This window comes from Numida meleagris, chromosome 1 (assembly GCF_002078875.1).
Source record: "Numida meleagris isolate 19003 breed g44 Domestic line chromosome 1, NumMel1.0, whole genome shotgun sequence".
Lineage (NCBI taxonomy): Eukaryota > Metazoa > Chordata > Aves > Galliformes > Numididae > Numida > Numida meleagris.
The window spans coordinates 55054627-55073669 of NC_034409.1; the positions used below are offsets into that span (position 1 = coordinate 55054627).

The 19043-nt window shown below is 40.0% G+C and overlaps 2 protein-coding genes across 5 annotated transcripts in view; one reads left to right on the plus strand and one right to left on the minus strand.

The window, feature by feature from the left end:
• On the minus strand, window positions 80-4713 carry C1H12orf45 (chromosome 1 C12orf45 homolog). The gene is made up of 4 exons (XM_021387067.1): window positions 4196-4713; window positions 3213-3299; window positions 2209-2345; window positions 80-740 (listed from the first exon to the last, which is right to left on the minus strand). The coding sequence occupies exons 1-4, from the start codon at window positions 4560-4562 to the stop codon at window positions 558-560; spliced, it is 774 nt and encodes a 257-aa protein (XP_021242742.1). The 5' UTR covers window positions 4563-4713; the 3' UTR covers window positions 80-557.
• Window positions 4881-19043, plus strand: part of SLC41A2 (solute carrier family 41 member 2) — a 51209-nt gene continuing 37046 nt past the window's right edge. The window contains exons 1-4 of one of the 4 annotated variants that reach the window (XM_021386988.1): window positions 4881-5037; window positions 14043-14095; window positions 14192-14936; window positions 17895-18002. In XM_021386988.1, the coding sequence (XP_021242663.1) occupies window positions 14382-14936; window positions 17895-18002 (663 nt within the window). In that variant the 5' untranslated portion in view covers window positions 4881-5037; window positions 14043-14095; window positions 14192-14381. Of the gene's footprint in view, window positions 5038-11707; window positions 11972-13816; window positions 13979-14042; window positions 14096-14191; window positions 14937-17894; window positions 18003-19043 lie in introns of those variants that run through there. The other 3 variants (XM_021386981.1, XM_021386974.1, XM_021386998.1) reach the window with 3 other exon arrangements.

Below are 19043 nucleotides of genomic sequence, written 5' to 3' on the forward strand. Positions count from 1 at the left end.
TACCTCATCTTGAAACAGTCTCAGCTATTGCTTTGGTATTCAACAGTTACTATCATGAGTGCAACGCAGACGTAACTTCTAATGTACTTTAAGGTAACGTTTAATATTGAAGACATTGTACATAACACTTTACAGGACATAATAAAAAACAGATTTTTCCTTGTCAGTTTTTTCCTGCCCTCGAAGCAGAACTTTCTTCTAAGCACACTACAAAAATCTTTCTTCAACAAAGCAACAGAACAAGAATTTTCTTAACTAGCTCTGCAGTACGCCTTTCTGCTCAAGCATCCCAACTTGTAGCTGCTTTCTTAGTCTAATCTCACAAGGAAGCTTGGAATTTCGATGTTGTTTGATAAGACATTACTTAGTTCTTCAGAGATGTGGCTTGCTTCACAGCCATGAGCGGATCCTGCATTCTCCACCATGTAAACGATAGCATTTCACAGGACCCTGGGAAATCTCATGTGGGGAAACAAGGCCGTTTAAGGGCTAAGACTTCAAAGTAAGAAAATGTGGTTTGATTATTATTACTTTTTTTAAGTACAATAAAAATGGTTTCACTCATTCACTTTGCTGTCCAAAACTTCTATTTTGCCCTTTTCTCCTTTTTGTTTAGGAAACTTAATGTTGTCTATTGTCACTTCACCAGTTGTACAGTCATCTTCAGATTCTGAATCATCTTCTGAAGTTAGATTCTCTTCATCTGTATCAGAATCACTCAGTTCAACTACAGCCACATTCTGGAAGAAAAAAATCTTAGTTAGCACATGATATGTTTCTGTACTGCTTCCATCATTTGAGCAAAACATAAAGCAAACAAATCAATCAGCTCTACTACCACATGAAAACCACAGTTAGACTTTTGGGTTCTAACATGATTATGGCAAATATCACAAACAGATTCCTAAATATTTACATTTTAATTACATCACCCAGTTGCAAATACAAGGGCATTTTTATTTCATTATAAAAGAGAGAAATGAAATAGCTGAACTCGGATAGTCTAAATCAAAAATCTAATGAGCAGCAGGCATCCAGTAAAGAACTTAAACCACTTAGAGTATAGAGAGGTCATGCTATATGTATACATAAATGCATACATTTATGAGTGTAATTTATATAATCTGGTATTTTTCACGCTGCTACAACTACTGCAAAGTAGTCGAAATCACCAGGATTTCTGAATCAAAAGTGATCATATATCTTAATAAACAGAGCTCTAATTTTTGAGGGCTGTTTTTCTCTCTGGAAACATCTATCTAAAACTGATGATCCTCACCTCAAAAACTTCCTGCATGCTGCAAGGCAAAATACATGAATACATATTTATTTAAAATATGTGTAATATACACAAATATGCGTATTTAAATGTATAATATAAAATGCAAAATACAGGAATGCACATAAATTATGCAGATGAATTTATTCCGTGATCTGCAAATAACATTATGCTATTATCTCCTGGCTCATTCATTATAAAGCCAAGACTTGTCACACACTGTCACATGGAAAATCTGTTGAAAATCCAACCCGTCCCACATCAGCATGTTACAACAAACAATTTTTAGCATCCATTTTGTCTTCTCACAACTTACTGCACGTAGGCTGAATACAGTCTACAAGAACTCTGAATGTAACCAGCAGCCAGGCAGTTGCTCTGACAGCTCACAGACCAAATTATTTGGCTGCCTTACGTCTCATGGGTCTGCAGACCAGAAGGCACCTGTCTGGAACATGCATATATCACATCACTTTCATACTGAAATTTTCTTACATGAGCACACGGTCATATAATTTCAGCTAAAAACAGAATCATAATGCTAACAACATTTCTCAACCCAAAGCCTATAATATTAAAGCCTTCTCTTATGCCTTACTAGGAAAGACGTCCAGTTTTGAAATCAAATCACCTACGTTGAAAATACAATTTGAAACTTACTTTCAGTTCAGAGTTTACAATTCAAAAGATAAAATATCTTATTCTGACCTTAATCTACTTCACCTCTAGCCATTATATTCTGCAAGTATGAAAACCAAGCAGTAAATCTCAACCCCAAAAGGTTTTACTACTTATGTTTTGAATTTGCAGATCACAGAATAAAATGGTCAAGATCCCACCTTATTTATCAAACTAGCTCAGTATAAGACCAGAGGATTACTTTAATCATACCTAAATGTATTTTATAGAACCAAATCCACATTATTTACCATTTCTATAACTTTTTCTGTGGCACTGTCGAGATTTTCAATATCAAACTGATGAGCTGGCGTTGTTACCATTTTTCTTTTCAGCTCATCATTTGCATGCGCCATCTGCGGTAAAAAGCTCTGCACTCTGTCCAAAACTGAAACAGAAATCATTACCACCTGAATATATATATGTACACACACAGACGCATTTATTTATACTTTTATACCTCAGAAATCTGAGTGTCTAAACAGATTCAATTTCAATTGTAATTTCCAATTGTCAGCCACAGTAGCAAATATTTTACACTGAGAAATTACATCTGAGAGATACAAAAAGCTCAATAAAAAGCAGCAACTCTGATTATACTGGAAACAAACGCCTAAGACTAAAGAGCTTTGGTCTATTTCCATGAAGAGAAACATTCCTGAAGATAATGAATACCAGTTTTTCATTACACATAGAATTACACTGAAGAGAATGTCAGATATCTGTGTGTAGACTTGTCTTAAGAAAAAAAAAAAGCATGCCTTGATTAAAAAAAAAATCAGCTGAATGCACTCTAATTCATTGATTATGAATGAATGGTTATATAGACTGGTCTGGCTTAACATTTGACAGGATATTAATTAAAAATAATGAAAATTATCTATGCAACCTGCATCAATTTGAAAGTAGCTGACTAAATGAAGCCCAGAGGTGCAACATGGCTAAGGCACTATCTGCAGACAGTGGAAGCATTCTGCAAGGATAACTAAGCCTCTAAACTTACAAGTGTTGTGCCCAGCACTGCAAAATCTAGCTTTGTAGAAACAGCAGTGATATAATTAACCTCTAGGAGGTCCAACTGCAACTAAGAACCCAATTCAAAAAGAAATGGAACGAGTTTTCCACTTTACCAAAGAAATATTTGACAATTTACAGAAGCAAAAATATGTTGAAACTGTTACAGTGTTAAATGTTCAATTACATTAAACAAACTACTTAGTTGTTACCACTGTTCCAGTAACAACGTTATACTTACCATTACTCCTTGGCACCCTAACGGTCTGTAAAGCTGTACGCTTCTTGCTGCTCGGCTTTGAACTAATGAGTAATGTTTCTTCCAGCCCTAGAAACAAACGGGTATTTAAATGTTTACCTACACCAACCACAAAGCCCACATTTTAACTGTGAGGCTTTCCTCTTGTTGCTCCTTCTCTATGCCAAACCTAAACAGATGAAGATTCATTTAACTAGCACCGCCTCCAGAAATTCCAGTCTTTTCTGGCAAATGCTTGCATTACATTACTTGCAAATTTTCAAATGGGATGTACAGAGTTGCCATCCAAAATTTGATCATGTCTCCTTACCAGGCTTCTATAAGTCCTCTCTTACCAGAGATAAACATCCCTTGCTTCACAATCACGTCTTATCCATGTCACTGCTTTTTGGCAGCGTGTACATTTGTGAGCAACTGTTTTCAAGGGTGAATCACATTAACTGTATCATATATTTTGTAAGTGGCCCCAAAATGATTCCTTTTCACTTGGTGCAGCCCAGGCAAGCCAAAAGGTTGGACATGCACGGTCTACAGGGAGCACTGGACTGACCCTTCAGGCCATTGCAAAATCTTAGTCCAAGGTTTATTTGTAAGGTTTATTTAACGACAGATATCGTTGTGTGGAGAAATTGCCTGCAAGCCCCCAGAGCAGGGTAAGGCAGCAGCAGTGCTAGTTAAACCGATTACATCTCCCACGTGTATGAGCGTGGAGACGCACAGTAAAAGCAGGCCCCAAACTGCGGTGCTGACAACCAAAGCAGACATTTTCAAAACTGGCATCGTAACATCCAGGTGACGTAGGGAAAAGCTGCGCTTTAGCGGAGTACCGGTGGCCAGGCTGTCCCCACGGGCTCCGCCACAGGCCGCCTCCCCGCTTGCAGACAAGGACGACGGCTGCCTTCCTGCGACTCTCTCTCCCTGAGGAGCCCCGCATACCGATCCCGCCGCCTCTCGGCCTCGCTCACCTCCGCGGCGCCCCGCAGCCAGCAGCTCCCGGGAAGCGGCCGGCTCTACCGTTCGTCCGGCCCCCGCCATGCGCCCCGCCGGCCGGAAGTGGAGGGGGAATGCCCGCTCGCCCGGCCCCGCCCACCGCGGCGCAGCGCCCCCTGCAGGGCGGGAGGACCGCTTCCTCCGTGAGATCCGGCGGGCGCCGACTGCTGGCGGCCGTGGGCAGCGGGAGGGGTTGCCTTTGCTTTTCCTCTCGTCCACGCTGCACCACTTCTCATCACCGGTAATGATGCGACCTAGGAAACTGTCACCTTCAGCCTCATATTGGTTCAGTAGGTCCTGGCAAACACACACGCGGGGCTCTTTCTGTTCCCGAGTGAGCATTCGTGGGACCCACGTGGCGCACACCACGACAGCCCCACATCTCCACCATCACTCCCAGCGCGCTGCAGCTGGCGCTCAGCTCCTCACACAGCTCCCAGGCCGTAACCTGCCGGTTCACGCAGATGAGCTGCTGGAAGACCCTTTGGAGGCCCCCGCCCCTTTGTTCCCCCCGTGCGGTGAGGGGCCGTCCCCCCGCCCTCCCCTCAGCGCCTCTCAGCGGCGCGGGGCGTCGGCTGGCGCCCGGCCCTTCCCCGCCCGTCTCCGGGTCGGGGCGGCCGGTGCTGGCGGCGGCGGCTGCGGCGCATCACGGCCACATCATCGCGGGGGCCGCCCGCCCCCTCTCGGGCCGCTTCCGCGCCTGCTCAGTGGCGGCGGCGCTCACCTAGCCCGGAGCTGTCACCGCCGTCGGGCGGCCCCTCCCGCCCGCCGCGATGGAGCGGGACCGCGGGCCGCCGCCGGCCTCGCCGTCGCCCAGGTGAGGAGGCGGCGGGGGGCGCCGCAAGGGGAGGGCGGGCGTGGGCGGCGGGCGAGCTGCCGCCTCGGGCCGAGGGAGGCGGGGGGCCGGGAAACTTTCCTCGCCGGCGGCGGAGAGGCGCGCCCGGCCCGGCCCGCTGCCATCCCCCCGCCGCGGCCGTGTGCGCGGCTCCGGGCTGGCTCCGGCTTTCCCAGCGCCCTGGCTTTCTGCGTGTGCTTCGGTGGGTGCGCCTTTCTGCTCCCGTCTTTACGCCGCCAAAGCGTGAAACCTTTACCCGATTAAGTTCGATTAAGCAGCTGTGACCGCTTTCTTTAATTCCGGTAAAATGTTGCTGTGCCCTCACCCTGCGCTGCCCGGGATGTAATCGTCGGAATTCTTCGCTTCCATTTGATCCTAGGTTACAGAGCATGGAACATCAGCCAGGCTCTGGGAAGCGCCGTGTATAAAATTGTGCTATTGTTGAGTCTTACTGTAAGTAATGAAATGTAAAAAATACAGGTAAATACGTCGATCTCATGTAGCTAGAGCCCCAGCAGCTGTTAATAGACATCCTAACAGCTGGGCTCAGTGGTCTCCAGAGGTCTCTTCCAACCCCAATGATTCTGTGTGATTCTGTATGTGATCCTAAGTGATACCCTTGCTTTACCAGTAATGCTGAAGGTAAAAGATGGGACTAGATGAGCAGACCTGTTTTGGCACTGCTCTCTTCTTGTATTGCCTGAGTGAAGTTCTGGAGCCATAACGCTACAGTATGACGGGTAGACGCTTCAAAAAGAAAAAGATGTGTGTCATTTTCTTTTCAAATACTTTAGGATATTATCCTCCAAAAACAATGTGAAGTCTGTATTCTAGTGCCCGAGTTAATAAGCAGTTCCTCTCCCCTAAGAAACCTGTAATCAAGTTCCCAAATGATGCAGTTAGGACTCATCCCGTTAAGTACCCATTGGTTACATAATCTAGAGGACTCTGTTACCTCTTCTATTTCAAACTTTCCCACTTGCTTTTGATGACCTGGGTGTGATTTGGCAGGTAGTTTTCGTGCTGGCATTCCATTTGTGTGATGTAGCAATGTGGTCATGTTTCACAGCCTGCTGCTTCGTTTCTGGCTCTGTTTTGGTCTTTTTTTAATTGAGCTGCTTTAGAAGGTCAGAGGCAAACCAAGTCTTTTTTCTGACAGCTGCTTTTCCCTTCCTCGGGGCCAAAATCGAAAGCTGACATGTTCAGGAAGTGAAATGCAGCAGTCTAAAACTTGTCTGAAAATTGAGCCTGAGGCTGGCTGCTCTTTCAGTGTCTTAGTTAAATTCACAAAGGCATTTGGAGGTTGTTTCATCTATTTTTTTTCTCTCACTATTTTCTCTTTTGTTTCTTCTGCTGTTGATTTAACCTACAACTGCCACAAAATCAACGCTATATTAAAAAGTATACTGCATAATATTTAAAAATGGTTTGTACTGCCCGTATAGCTGCCACGCACATGAAGTTTATTGTTTTCCAGCATGTTTTCCATCTTTTTGTACCAAACATTTAATATCTTGTATAAATACTCATAGCACAGCACACTGTCCTTGGTTCTGGATTCTACAAAATGGTTAATGATAAAACAGTCCGTTTGTTTACTCTGTCTATATGCTCAGGTGATCTGATGTAGCTTTCACTTTCTACTGAAATGTTTACTGGGATACAGCAGTGTCAATGACAGTCATCGCTGTCATAAGGATGTCAGCATTATACTGGGAACTTGCACGTACACAAGACACAGCAGTGGAGAAGAAGCTGTGCAGAACACTGTTTCATCTGTGTAAATCTTATTCAGAATTTACAAAATTCCCCTAAAACATCACATTCCAAACTTCAGAATCTCAGAATTCTTGAGATTGGAAGGGATCTCTGGAAATTGCCTTGTCACCCACCCTTGCTCAATGTAGGGTCAACTACCACAGGTTGCTTTGGGCCACATCCCTTTGGGTTCTGAGTATCACTAAGGGTGGAGGCTCCATAACCTTTCTTTGGACCCCTACAGATAAAAAAGAAAAGTTTTCTCTTATGGGCAATAGAATTTCCTGTGTTTAAATTTGTGCCTGCTAGCCTCACCGGGTAGTTATATGCATGGATAAGATCCCACTGTGCATTTTTCTTGGGGATGAATAGTTCTAGCTCTCTCAGTCTGTTCTCATGAATCAGAATCTTCAGTCCTCATAATCTTCGTGGCCTTTTGTTGGACTGGCTTCACTTTGTCCATGTTTCACTTGTACTGGGGAGCCCAGAACTGGACAGAGCACTCTCAACATGTCCCACCACTGCTGAGCAGTAGGAAAAGATCTTCTCCTTCCACCTGTTGGCCATGCTCTGCCTACAGGATTCAGCCTGGGATGCTGTTGCAGCATGGGCACATGGCTGGCTGACGATCAACCTGTCCTCCCCAAGGCCTTCTCCATGCAGCTGCTTTCAAGCTGTTGGGTGCCCAGCCTGTCCAGTGCATGAGCTTGTTTCTTCCTGTGGGCAGGACTTCACACATTCTGTTACTAAACTTCATGAAATTCCTGTTGGGCCATTCCTCTAGCCTGCCAAGTCCCTGTGAATGGCAGCACAGCCGTCCCATATGACCTACTTCGTTATATCCATCCTTAGGCATGGCAATGACCATTGCATTGTAATTGTCCTTGTGATTCTAGTTCTAAGCTGAACAGATGAAAATGACCTGTAAAGGGAAAAAAATCACGCTAGGTGTTCAATAGCTGTGAAAGTTGGCTTAGAAAACTGTTTAAAACATATGTCAGCATCTCATCCATGATAATTAAATATGACGATTTAAATACAACATTCAGTTACAACAGGATCTCTCCGTTCTTAATAAATGCCATTTACAAGCACATCCAAAATTATTAAATTCTATCCTCGTTTAAATGAATAGCAAAATTCCCGTTGCTGTTCATGCAATTCGATTTTTGTCTGTTCTGAAGAAGAGTGTATTGCCAACCAGTATGAAAATGAGGAAAGCTGGAGTCTTAAATTTTCTCTACGAGTAATTATTAATTGGAAAGACCAATTTTACTGCGTGGAAAAACAGTAGAAATAGTAAAAACAGCATATGCAGGCTGTCATCCAAAGAAAGGCTTTTTCTAAGGTAGCACTTATCTGTTTATTATAGTAACGTATTAAAGCTCAGTATTTCATTAATGTTTCATATAACTTTCCTGAATATCCCTTTCCAAGGCATGCTTGTATTCTGAGAGGTGTTTTATTGTAGATCACCTAGAAGTGCAGGATAGAGAGTATTATTGCTTTAAAATGTTACCTGTAAAAACTGTTAGCAGCTTTTAGGAAAAAAGAATTTTGACTATGGTGTGATTAGATATGGATCCTGCAAAAGCTCAGTATTATTTAGCTAGATGTTATCTTTCGGTTTTGTTTGCCAAACTCAGAAAGAAATCAGAAAATTAATTTTCCCCACCTTAGACTTCAATAAATATTTGTTTTAGCTTGTCATAATGCTGACTCTATTCATATTCTGTTGTTTGCTGTTCTTCCTCCTTCTGCTTTCTTCCAATGCACTTAGAAAAGCATGGCTATCGTTCTCATGCTTTAAATTAATCCTCAGCAGTCTAATTGCTATACAATCAAACTTTCAGCCATGATATCCAGTCCTTTAATCCTTCCAATGGTCGATATTCTTCAAATACTGGGGAAGTGTTGAAGAAGCACCTCCTACCTATGCTCTTGAGAACTGAATCATGACAGTGACTGAAACAATGTTTAGAAGATGAAGAGTGTTCCTGCTGCTTCTTCCTGAACAATTGCATTTTCCCTTTCTTCATCTTCCTCAGATGAAACAAGACCGATCAAGTCAATCAAAGGTGAAGTATGGAAAAATGTGATACCGGTCCAGTGTTCAGCTTCGTGGCTGAAGCGTGTGAGATTTTACTGAAGCAGTTACCCATTCCCAAAAGTCAGCATCTCTTCCGGCTGATGGCCCTGTCTATTTTCCACACCATCTGCTTCTGCTGTTCATTTTCTGCGTCATACATTCGATCTCTGTTGGTGTTTTTAAAACTGATGTCTTCATCAATTGCATTAATTCTTATGGGGAAAACTGCTTTGTTATATGTTGAATTACTAAGTGTTTCACTTTTCAGGAATATGTCCTCAGCTAACAGCAGGGTGTGGTTGTATTTCCATTTGTGTACATTTGCAGAACTCAGAAAGAGAGGTAAATAATACACAGTAATTGGTATGTGAATGAAGGAAAAGAAGAGACTATTAAATGTAACTACTTAGGAAACAATAAAGAGTTGAAAATGTTTATCTTTGTAGTAATAATGAGGCATAGCTCGTTATTTTGCTTGTACGGAGAAAGACAAGGAGACCTTTCACTTCTCATACAGCATGCCAGGTATGATAAATTTGAGACTATTTTATGGCTTCTCAAAGGATCTTTGTCTTTATCTCCTGGTTGTTGGTTGTTTTTTTCTAGTACTTCTCCTTTCTCTATAACCTATGTGGCAGGAAACCAGCTTCACTTATCTCCTCCCATTCTGGATAGGTTTTTGAGATTTTTGCCTCTTTTATTTCACATGAGTTATTCTAGTAGTGCTTGCTTCTTTACCTGGCTATATCTTTTCTAGACAACACAATAAAATTGCAGTTGTTCTTGTCAATGATAAAGCTTCACAGGGATTTCTGATCCTCAGGATCATATTGTTCCTTAGATGGTTTGCTGCTTTCTGTAGCTGCAAGCAAAAGCTAAAACTACAGAAATATTAGCATCCAGAACTCAGAATGAAATTATTGCATCAGATGACATTTGGAAGATTATCCTCCTTGGAACAGGTTTTTAGAAATGAATAGTTACATTCAGAAGGCTGTACAGTTATCCTCTGTGCTCTAAAGATGTAATTAGTTTTCACAGTATGTTTATGTACTGTAGTATATTTTTCAGTTTATCTTCTTAAGTTTTCCTTTTCCAGCATTTAGCACTAGCTCACATTTTGTCAGTCCAGGGAGTTTGGTGGGAAAAATATAAATGACTGTCATCTAAACTGCTTTTGTACTTCGCCGTTTCAACTGTTGGCCGCCGGCCTCTGTCCGTGTTTGTCGCTTTTACAGTTGGCTGAATCATTTTTCTGTCCCTTTTTCACTCTTGTAGGTGCCATTTCTCTTTGTTAACATGTTCTTGGATTAAATGCAACCACTATATCCCCAAAGAATTTACTTCTTAAAAAAAATAGAAAGTATAAACGTACAAGGAGAAAAACCCATATGGTATAAAGATATGGATAATTAACCCAAATACTTCTAGCCGGAGTTCCTGAGCAATGAATAATTTCCATGAATCACCAGTCTAGCACTCCAGTGATGTGACTGGAGGACACCAGAGAAACCACAGTGCCAGCCAGACTCTGCCTTCTTAAAGCTATTGGGAATATTTCTCAGTGTATTTCCCTGGGAGTGAAATGGAGTCCTTCATTTATTAACACTCCTCAAAAACATACAAACAAGCTAACAAAAAATCACCACCCCTAAAAGACCTCTAGTGAGACTGCTGTGGTGTGAGCATCTTTTATCACAAACACTTCCCATCTTGGTTGCATACACCATTCTTGAGTTATATAATAAAGTTTCTCTAATGTGGATGCTTATTGTGATCAGCTGAAACTCACCTGTCTGAAGTGGTCCAAATTTTCTCTTTGCATATATAGCTACTGTACCACTTTCCTCATAAATAAATTGGCAACCTTCAGCATCCAAGGCCATAGCCTTCCTGCAATCTTAATTTTCCGCAGTTTCCATGAAATGCTCTTCTCCCATGTTCCTTTTAATCCTTCTACAATAGAGCTATTTATTATTGTCACAGAAGTTGGTAATAGTTGGATTGCTAGTTTAATGATACACCTGCTTGCATTTTTTTATGCACTGTATCTTTTCTTTTACTCATCTAAAACCTTCTTTGTGCCAGGCAGAAACAAAATTGCTCTCTCTCATTGCCTTTCTGTAGCACATAACCCAGCACCATTTTGGCCTGTGGCTAGAGCTCCTCTGGGAGTGCAGCAGAGGTTGTTTTGTTACTCATAATGATGTGTGTGGAAACTAGAATTGAGGCCTGGGAGTTTTTATATGCTTATAATAAAAGGTTCAACACAGCACAATTTACTACAGGGTAGCAAAAAGTTATTTCAAGAATCTTGGTTTCTTTGTTGGTCATGTGGAAAAAAGTATTTTTCTCTGGCAGAACTTGACTTCTTTCTAAATCGAGCAGTAAACTCCTTTGTTACTTTTAAAATATTCTTGGTCAGAGCTGCCTTGGATAAAGCAGTTAGTGGGGGGAAGGTCTTCGTGGTGAGTCTGAGTCGTTTCTTCACTCAGGACAACAAGTAGTTCTGTAAGCAGCAGATCTGAAGTTGAGTTGCTGTGGCTGTATGTGAGTGAATTATCCTGATGTTTGAAGATGCCTTACGGCAAGGGCACTAATGTAAGTCTCCTGTAAGACTGATAGCTTTGACATCTCTATTCTCTGTGAAATTTAGTAGAAAAGAAAAATATTATTTAAAAACATCGAAATGGAGGGAGTAGAAGTATAGGGATCATAACACGAACAATAGAACTTAGGAGCCTCATCTTCATAGGGAAGGAGATAAAAAATCCTCCAACCTTAAACTATTTTTATTTCCTACAGTCTGTAAAAATTGAAGTTTTCCACCTGTACCTGTTGGAGCACCAACAAGGCTGACATCTTGGTGGGGGTCTGTTGTAGACTGCCTAACCAGGATAAAGAGGTGGACGAGGTGTTCTACAAGCAGCTGACAGAAGTTGTGCAATCACCAGCCTTGTGCTCATGGGGGACTTCCACCTTCCCTGATATATGCTGGAAATATAATACAGTGCAGAAGAAGCAGTCTAGGAGGTTTCTAGAGTCTTCAGGAGGATAACTTCCCAACTGGTAAGAGAGCCTGCCAGGGGAGGTGCCCCACTAGCCTTGCTGTTCACAAACAGAGAAGGGCTGGTGGGAGGTGTGGAGGTTGGGTGCTGTCTTGGACAGAGTGACTGCGAAATGGTAGAGTTCTCGATTCTTAGTGAAGTCAGGAGGGGTGTCAGCAAAACTGCTACCTCGGTTTTCTGGACAGTGGGCTTGGAACTATTCAGAACACTGGTAGAGAGGGTCCCTTGGGATTCAGACCTGAATGGGTCCATGAAGGCTGGACACGCTACAGGCTTGAGGCAGAGTGGCTGGAAGACTGTGTGGAAGAAATGGACCTGGGGGTGTTGGCTGACGCTCAGCTGAACATGAGTTGACATTGCCCAGGTGGCCAAGAAGGCATTCTGGCTTGTGTCAGCAATAGAGTAGCCAGAAGGAGCAGGGAGGTAATTGTCGTCCTGTACTCAGCTCTGGTGAGGCCACACCTTGAGAGTGGGGGAGACTTTATCGCTCTCTACAACAACCTGAGAGGAGGTTGTGGTGAGGTGGGAGCCTGCCTCTTCTCCTGTGTAACCAGCAATAGGATGGGAGGGAATGGCCTTGAGTTGCACCAGGGGAGGCTCAAGTTGGATATTAGGAAAAATTTCTTCTCTGAAAGAGTGGTCAGGCACTGGAACAAGCTGCTGGGGGAGGTGGCGGAGTCACCGTCCCTGGTGGGGAAAAGTGTTGGTGGTACATGGACAGTTGGACAAGATGATCTTGGAGGTCTTTTTCAACCTTGGTGATTGTATGATTCTATATGTATATAGTGCATTGAGCTTGTGGAACTGTGTCATTCCGAATCATATTGGTGTAGTCTGCCCAACTTTTGTTTCTTTGGTCATGCCAATGATTTGCTTGTATTCATGGCATCCTGTAATAAAAACAGATCAAAAAAACTTCAAGTTGAATAATGCTGTACTTTCAGTAAATTACTGTAACTATTATCACAACATGAAAGCTAAAGAGGACGAAGGTAAAGTGCCTACTAATGGAGGAAATGTCAAATTACATGAGACTACCGATATATCATTGTTTAATGTTCTACCATAACAGCAGTCAGAAAGTAGAAATAATTGCACAGTTAGTCACGTTAAACACAAAAGATATATTGTATTTGTGTGACTTGCAGAAAGCAAAACAAAGTGACCATGTCTGGTGTTAATATTGATCAAATGATTTTAGAGTAGTGGTTACTAGACATCGGAATGTTGTATCCTTCAGGAAATATCTACAACCTATACCTCATGCAAAATTGAATGAAAATCAAATTTTTAATACCTTATTTATCCTAATTCCTTTTTCTGCTAATTTTAATTAAATGTAATAAGTCATATTTACAAGTATAGTACTGTGGGTATGTTTTAAAATTAGACTAATATAAGCTATTTCAGTGTAATTGGTCTGAATTTCACTACTGTCTTCTTTCCTTGATATTGTAGTGTTTTATGAAAAAAGCCCAGATTTATTACATATGTAGTATTTAATATTACATTTAACATCATTTGTATGTTTTCTTCAGAGAAAATTCAGTAAGATCTTAAATTAGCATGCTTTCAAACTGTACATACCTGTCTTGGTTTGTCATCTTTTTACAGGGTTAGGAGGCAGGGACTATCAACACATGAAGATTGAACCACCCAGAATATCACTTCAGGCTTACCACATCTGATAGTGTTTTGAAAGGTGTTTTTTTTCCTTTTTTTTTTTCCTTTTTTTTTTTTTTTCCTGTGCTCCATGCCATTAACAGAGTGTGAGGGACAATAGCAGCTACAGTATATCATGTGGGTTCTGTTTTAACACTCTGGTGCACCTTCCACAAACAATTTTCTTTGTGGACTGGCTGTTTTCAAGGTAGCTGGAAGTCCAGGGTTACACAGTACTTGACTAATGGTTTTGACTTCTTGGACTTTATGAAGACAAAAGCCGAATCCTCACCAATTCATTTGCAGTCCACATTGCTTTCTCTTTCTGCCGCTGGACAGTACACTGGTTTGTGAAGCTTCCTCACCCACTAACTTTCCCTTTTTCTCCTCCTAAATTCTTTTCCACTTAGGCAGTTGAAGGCTGGGGGAGGTTGGCTCGTCTGCAGATACTTGTTTTGAAAAGGTACTGGGAAACCTTAACATTGAAACTATTATCATGTGTCTTCTGTAGAGAGTTAAAATATTTTAAAGATTTAATATATACTTTCTTTTTTTTTAGATCCAGACTTGTTTATGGAATTGTTGAAGATCTGAGATCCATGAAAAAAGCTTTTTGCATTCAAGAAAGCATCATTTAATTTTATCTGTTTTAGAATTATCAAGTGTGGCACTTGATAACTCATCTACAAGATTTCTTCACTGACATCTGAAGAACAAAGTGCTTTTCCAACCTGTACTTCTGTAGCACTATGACTAACTGTAAAGGCAGATCTACCATCACCAAAACAAATAGCAAAGTTCATGACAGAGAAGGTTTTGTAAACTGGACCATAAGTCTTAGTACAATTCAGTCCGATAAATTTTTGAATCTGCTTTTGAGTATGGTTCCTGTTGTTTACCAAATAAACCAGGATGAAAGACACAAAAAAGTGAATGGTGTCTGGCAGGATGGATTACAACCAGCAGGACATAATTATAATGTTAGATCGGACCAGCACACAGAATATCATCACTTCTCAGAACAAACTTTTCATGGTAGTAATGGACACAGCCCTTCGAGCTGTAGCCCTAAATATGATGATTTTTCCAGTTATAATTACTGTGATGGAATGGACACATCAGAAACAGATGCGATGCTGCAGGAAGACAACCTGTCTAGTGACAGTAATGAAGATATTATTGTGGAAGGGAGTAGAAAGCAACCCAAGGAATCTAGTAGTATTATGGCACTGCAGATACTCGTACCTTTTTTGCTAGCAGGATTTGGAACTGTTTCAGCTGGCATGGTTTTGGATATTGTACAGGTTGGTATTCACTTTGGGAACTATATTTTTAACAGGTAATTTGTGGGTTTTATAATTTAACACATGGTATTGTAGATGTTTACAATAATGAGAAGTAATAAAGTGTGTGTACGATTCTGGTATTATGAACTGCTTTTCCCCCCAGATTATCTTAAACAGCTCAAATATTTCATTTGGAGTTATTCAAGACTTGGTAAGTATTATCACTTAGCCACAGTGAACTGGTGAAAAAAACCTGTTACTTCTGCTTTAACTGAAGATAGAAATATAATAATGAATAGGAATCAGATCAAAATTCTGGTCACTAATAAATGTTCCTTTTGTGCTTTAGGTCTCTGCAATTTCTGACATAATGTGTAGATTTGATCCAAGATAATGCGTATCATATATGAAAGCATGCCTAAAGTTCATATGCTACATGAAATTCTTATGCAGTGAATTAGGGTTTTTCTAGGTATTCAGGTGTGACTTTTTTATATAGTGTTAAGTATACTGAACACTTGGAATTACAAACATTACTGGTGTGAACAAGGCTGCAAAGTCACTTTCACCCTGAAATATAGTTGTGGTAGGTCCATAGAGGCAGACTATCTTAATTCATGATAGCAGATTTAATTGGTGATAATTATTCAGGGTTAGGATAGAATACAACTTTCTCTGAATGTTAACAGTTACTTTAATAACCTTTTTAAAACCTGTTTTGGAGTATCGTATCACTAAGATCCTACTGATACGGAACTTCTGTAGGATTGGTTTTATAGCTTAACACAGCTGCAGCATGTCAGTGAAGTTAAAAGCAAAAGTTGCCTACCAAATATTTCTTTGTGCACTAACATTTGAAGAAAATTCTTGAGAAAGTAACAGCTAAGGAAGGTTTATTAGATTAGCTTACTTTCTTGCTTTCTCTTTGGTTTTTGGAGGCTGTATTTTCTTTTATTTCCTACCTACTTTTATTTTTTCCCTGAAGTTGAAATTTGTTGTAAGCACAAATCTAATGGATTCTGTCTTGCTTTACAGGTAGATTCAGAACAATTTATTCAAACAGAATAAATATCCATGCTATTCAAACTGAAAAGACAGTAGGGAAATTCATCTGCTTTTGTTTTGTTTTGTTTAATTCTGTCTCTTAGGGTTTTCTTTAGCTATACTTAGAGTTAATAAGTTCTTTTGAAAGAAGAGTAAGAGGTAGCCATTTTTTTAAATTTTCATTAGCTCTGAAATGGCAGTTGAACTAGATGATCTCTGAAGGTCCCTTCCAACAGGAACTACTCTGCTCTATTCTATTTTTTGTTACTCAAAAACTTGAGAGAGAAAATAAAGCTTGGTCTTAAATCAGTTGCAATGGAAAGACACTTTATGCATCAAGAAAAAGGAAAATTATAATTGACAAGCAAACTTTACTGCTTCCTTACACTGTTTTGCATCAGTCTTGTGCTTTGCTTGTGCCAATCTTATTCTTTTTACGGATGCTTTGTTCATAGATTGTTAATATGTGATTTACGTCACGATACAGCTTAATGATCAGCCAAAAGAGGCAGTTGCGCCTTCTGCCACTGTTGGCTTCCAACCCAGTGTTTCCCAATGCCTTTCTTCTCTGAAAGGGACAGAAGTGTTTGGTTTTTTTTTAGCTGTTCTTTGATCTGGATTGAGATAACACTTTCATTTTTTTTTCCTTCTGTATTACTTCCAGTCTTTATTGGTTTTCCATGCCAGCATGGTGTATGAGAGAGAGAGGGCACAAAGTAAACAATAACTGGCCAATGTTACCTTTTTCCACCCTAAACTAAGCATAAAACTATAATATCAGTAAGGCAGCAAAATGTCATAGAATATATTATGAAAATGAAAATTTAAGGAAGACAGAGAACTCAAAGCTCTTTTTCTTAAAAACCATTTCATAGCTACTCTTTTTCAGTAGTAAATGCATAAGTAACTTCAGATATAGGAAACTGTCTGATCTTGTTTACATTTTAAAATTGAATCCTTTTTTTAATTAAAACCGTATTTTAAATTGCTGCAAATCACTGAATACAAAGATGATTTATTAAAATGATATATTAAAGTTTTGTTAGTTTAGTTGAATTTTATGTACGATTACAGATTAAATATATGGATTGACAGGCATATAAAGTAGCACAGCATTTTGATGCTGAGAACCCAGCACACCAAAAATACTGGAGAGTTTGTCTTGGTTTGCTTTATAAAGTCTGGATTTTGGAAATCTGTGTTCTTCTAAATTTCTCACAAGTAAAAGAGTAGGAGACAATTTTTCACTTGCAGGCTCTGTCTATTTGACAACTTATTTCTTGTTGTCTTTTCAAATGAGGTTTCTAGACAGCTGCAAAAGATGAAAATATTGCTGTAAATTAAGAGCAGTCATAGCACCTGGTACTATTTTGAAGTTATTAAAAACCTTGAAATTAATGACATCTATTTTTGACTAGTTTTTTTTTGTAAGCCTAAGTTCTAGCATCCTGCTAGTATAAAGCAAATGTTATTATTATTTTTTTCTGATGAAGACTTTGATGTAGCAGTAGTGCGGTTTAAATGACCAAAATTAACATTCACAATGCAAACAGAAATTACATGCATCAAACAGATCAAGAACCTAAACTCTTCTCGGAGAGAGTAAAATAAATACTGATAAAGCAGGAAGAGTAATTTTATAATGACCTATAATTAATCTCTGTTTCAAATATGCAAAGAAAGTGCAGTGTGGAGACTTTAATTTAGGAAATTTTATATCTCTTGCTTTCGGTATTCTGGTCTTTGAAGTAGTGGTATGCAGGCGTAATTCTATATTAACTGGATAGATAACAGCTCTTGCTTTAAAGATATTAAAAGATGAATTTTTTTAGAGACTTAAATTATGAGTTACAGAGTTTTTGGCACTACTTTAAAGATGGTCTAAAGGGAATTTTTCAATTGATTTTTTTTCTCACTGTATCCTTTAAATAGCACTGGGATGTGTTCAAGAATGTTACTGAAGTTTTTATCTTGGTTCCTGCTCTTCTTGGTCTCAAAGGAAATTTGGAAATGACCTTGGCATCCAGGCTGTCAACTGCTGTAAGTAACTTTCTCTTCTGATAGGTGTTGTAAATTCCTGAAAACAAATCTTTGAAACGCTGGTGTTTTATGTTTATGGCTTAATCTGGCTTCTGCAGGAGCTGTTTAGTCTGTTATTCAATTGGCAGAGTTAAAGAGGCAAGCCTCTTCCACTCACCACACATCAAAATTTTACTGCTTTGGTCCCTTCTAAGTCATCATTCAGAACAGTATATTTGATTATTGAGATTTACATGTGTATTCTGTTGGGTTGTCTGATGTCTTTGACCTTGATAGAGTTTCAATATGCTAACATGCGTATTTTGCTTATTTTGAACACGTTTTTCCAAAGACCTCTTAAGACCAAAATGAAGCTACTCCAGACCTTTGTTGATCAAACTGGAAGGTTGGGTTTTACTAACTTTCTAGCTAAATAACTGTATTCTTTTTTTTTGTGTGTGTGAGTGTGTTAGCATTGTGACGTAACTGTTTCTTTTTTGTATTTTCTTTTGTATGTGACATAGTTCTTTTCTACATCTCAAGAGATGTTCTGTACCTTCATTTTTTTAGCCTAAGCAAGCCAGACTACCTTAGCATATGTATTTTTTTCTGTGTGTGCCAGTAGCTATTGTGAACAGCATTCTAATTATGTGGCTAAACTATTTGTAGTGCCTGAGCTGTGTATCTCTGTAAGACACTACCTTTGCAGTACTTCCCCTTTGTAATAAGCTTTCCATTTTCCATCAAGGCCTCGCTCTGCCTGTTCCTGCTTGCATGAATCTTTGTAGAAAATGCTTGGTCAAAGGTGTACAACTCCAGATGAGACCTCAATATAGCATTGTAAAATAACACTTCCCTATTTCTCTTTAAAATTATTCTTGAAACTTTCTTGTTTATATCTACTTATTCTCCTAGTAATGTCAGGCTGGGACCTCATCGTTACTTTTCAATCAATTACTGTGTCCTAGTATTTCTTCTTTTGTGTTATTTCCAGATGTCACTCCCATCTTCTGGCAAAAACATTGTTAGTCTGTAAGTGCATGACCTTGCAGTTCTACTGTT

Excerpts from the sequence above, each read along its gene's own strand:
- C1H12orf45 (XM_021387067.1), bottom strand. The coding sequence starts at position 4,562 with ATGCTCACTCGGGAACAGAAAGAGCCCCGCGTGTGTGTTTGCCAGGAC. Across the intron at positions 2,346-3,212 it reads TAGGGTGCCAAGGAGTAATG|TTTTGGACAGAGTGCAGAGC; the intron begins GTAAGTATAACG and ends TTTCTGTTTCAG. Across the intron at positions 741-2,208 it reads CAGAAAAAGTTATAGAAATG|AATGTGGCTGTAGTTGAACT; the intron begins GTAAATAATGTG and ends TTTTTCTTCCAG.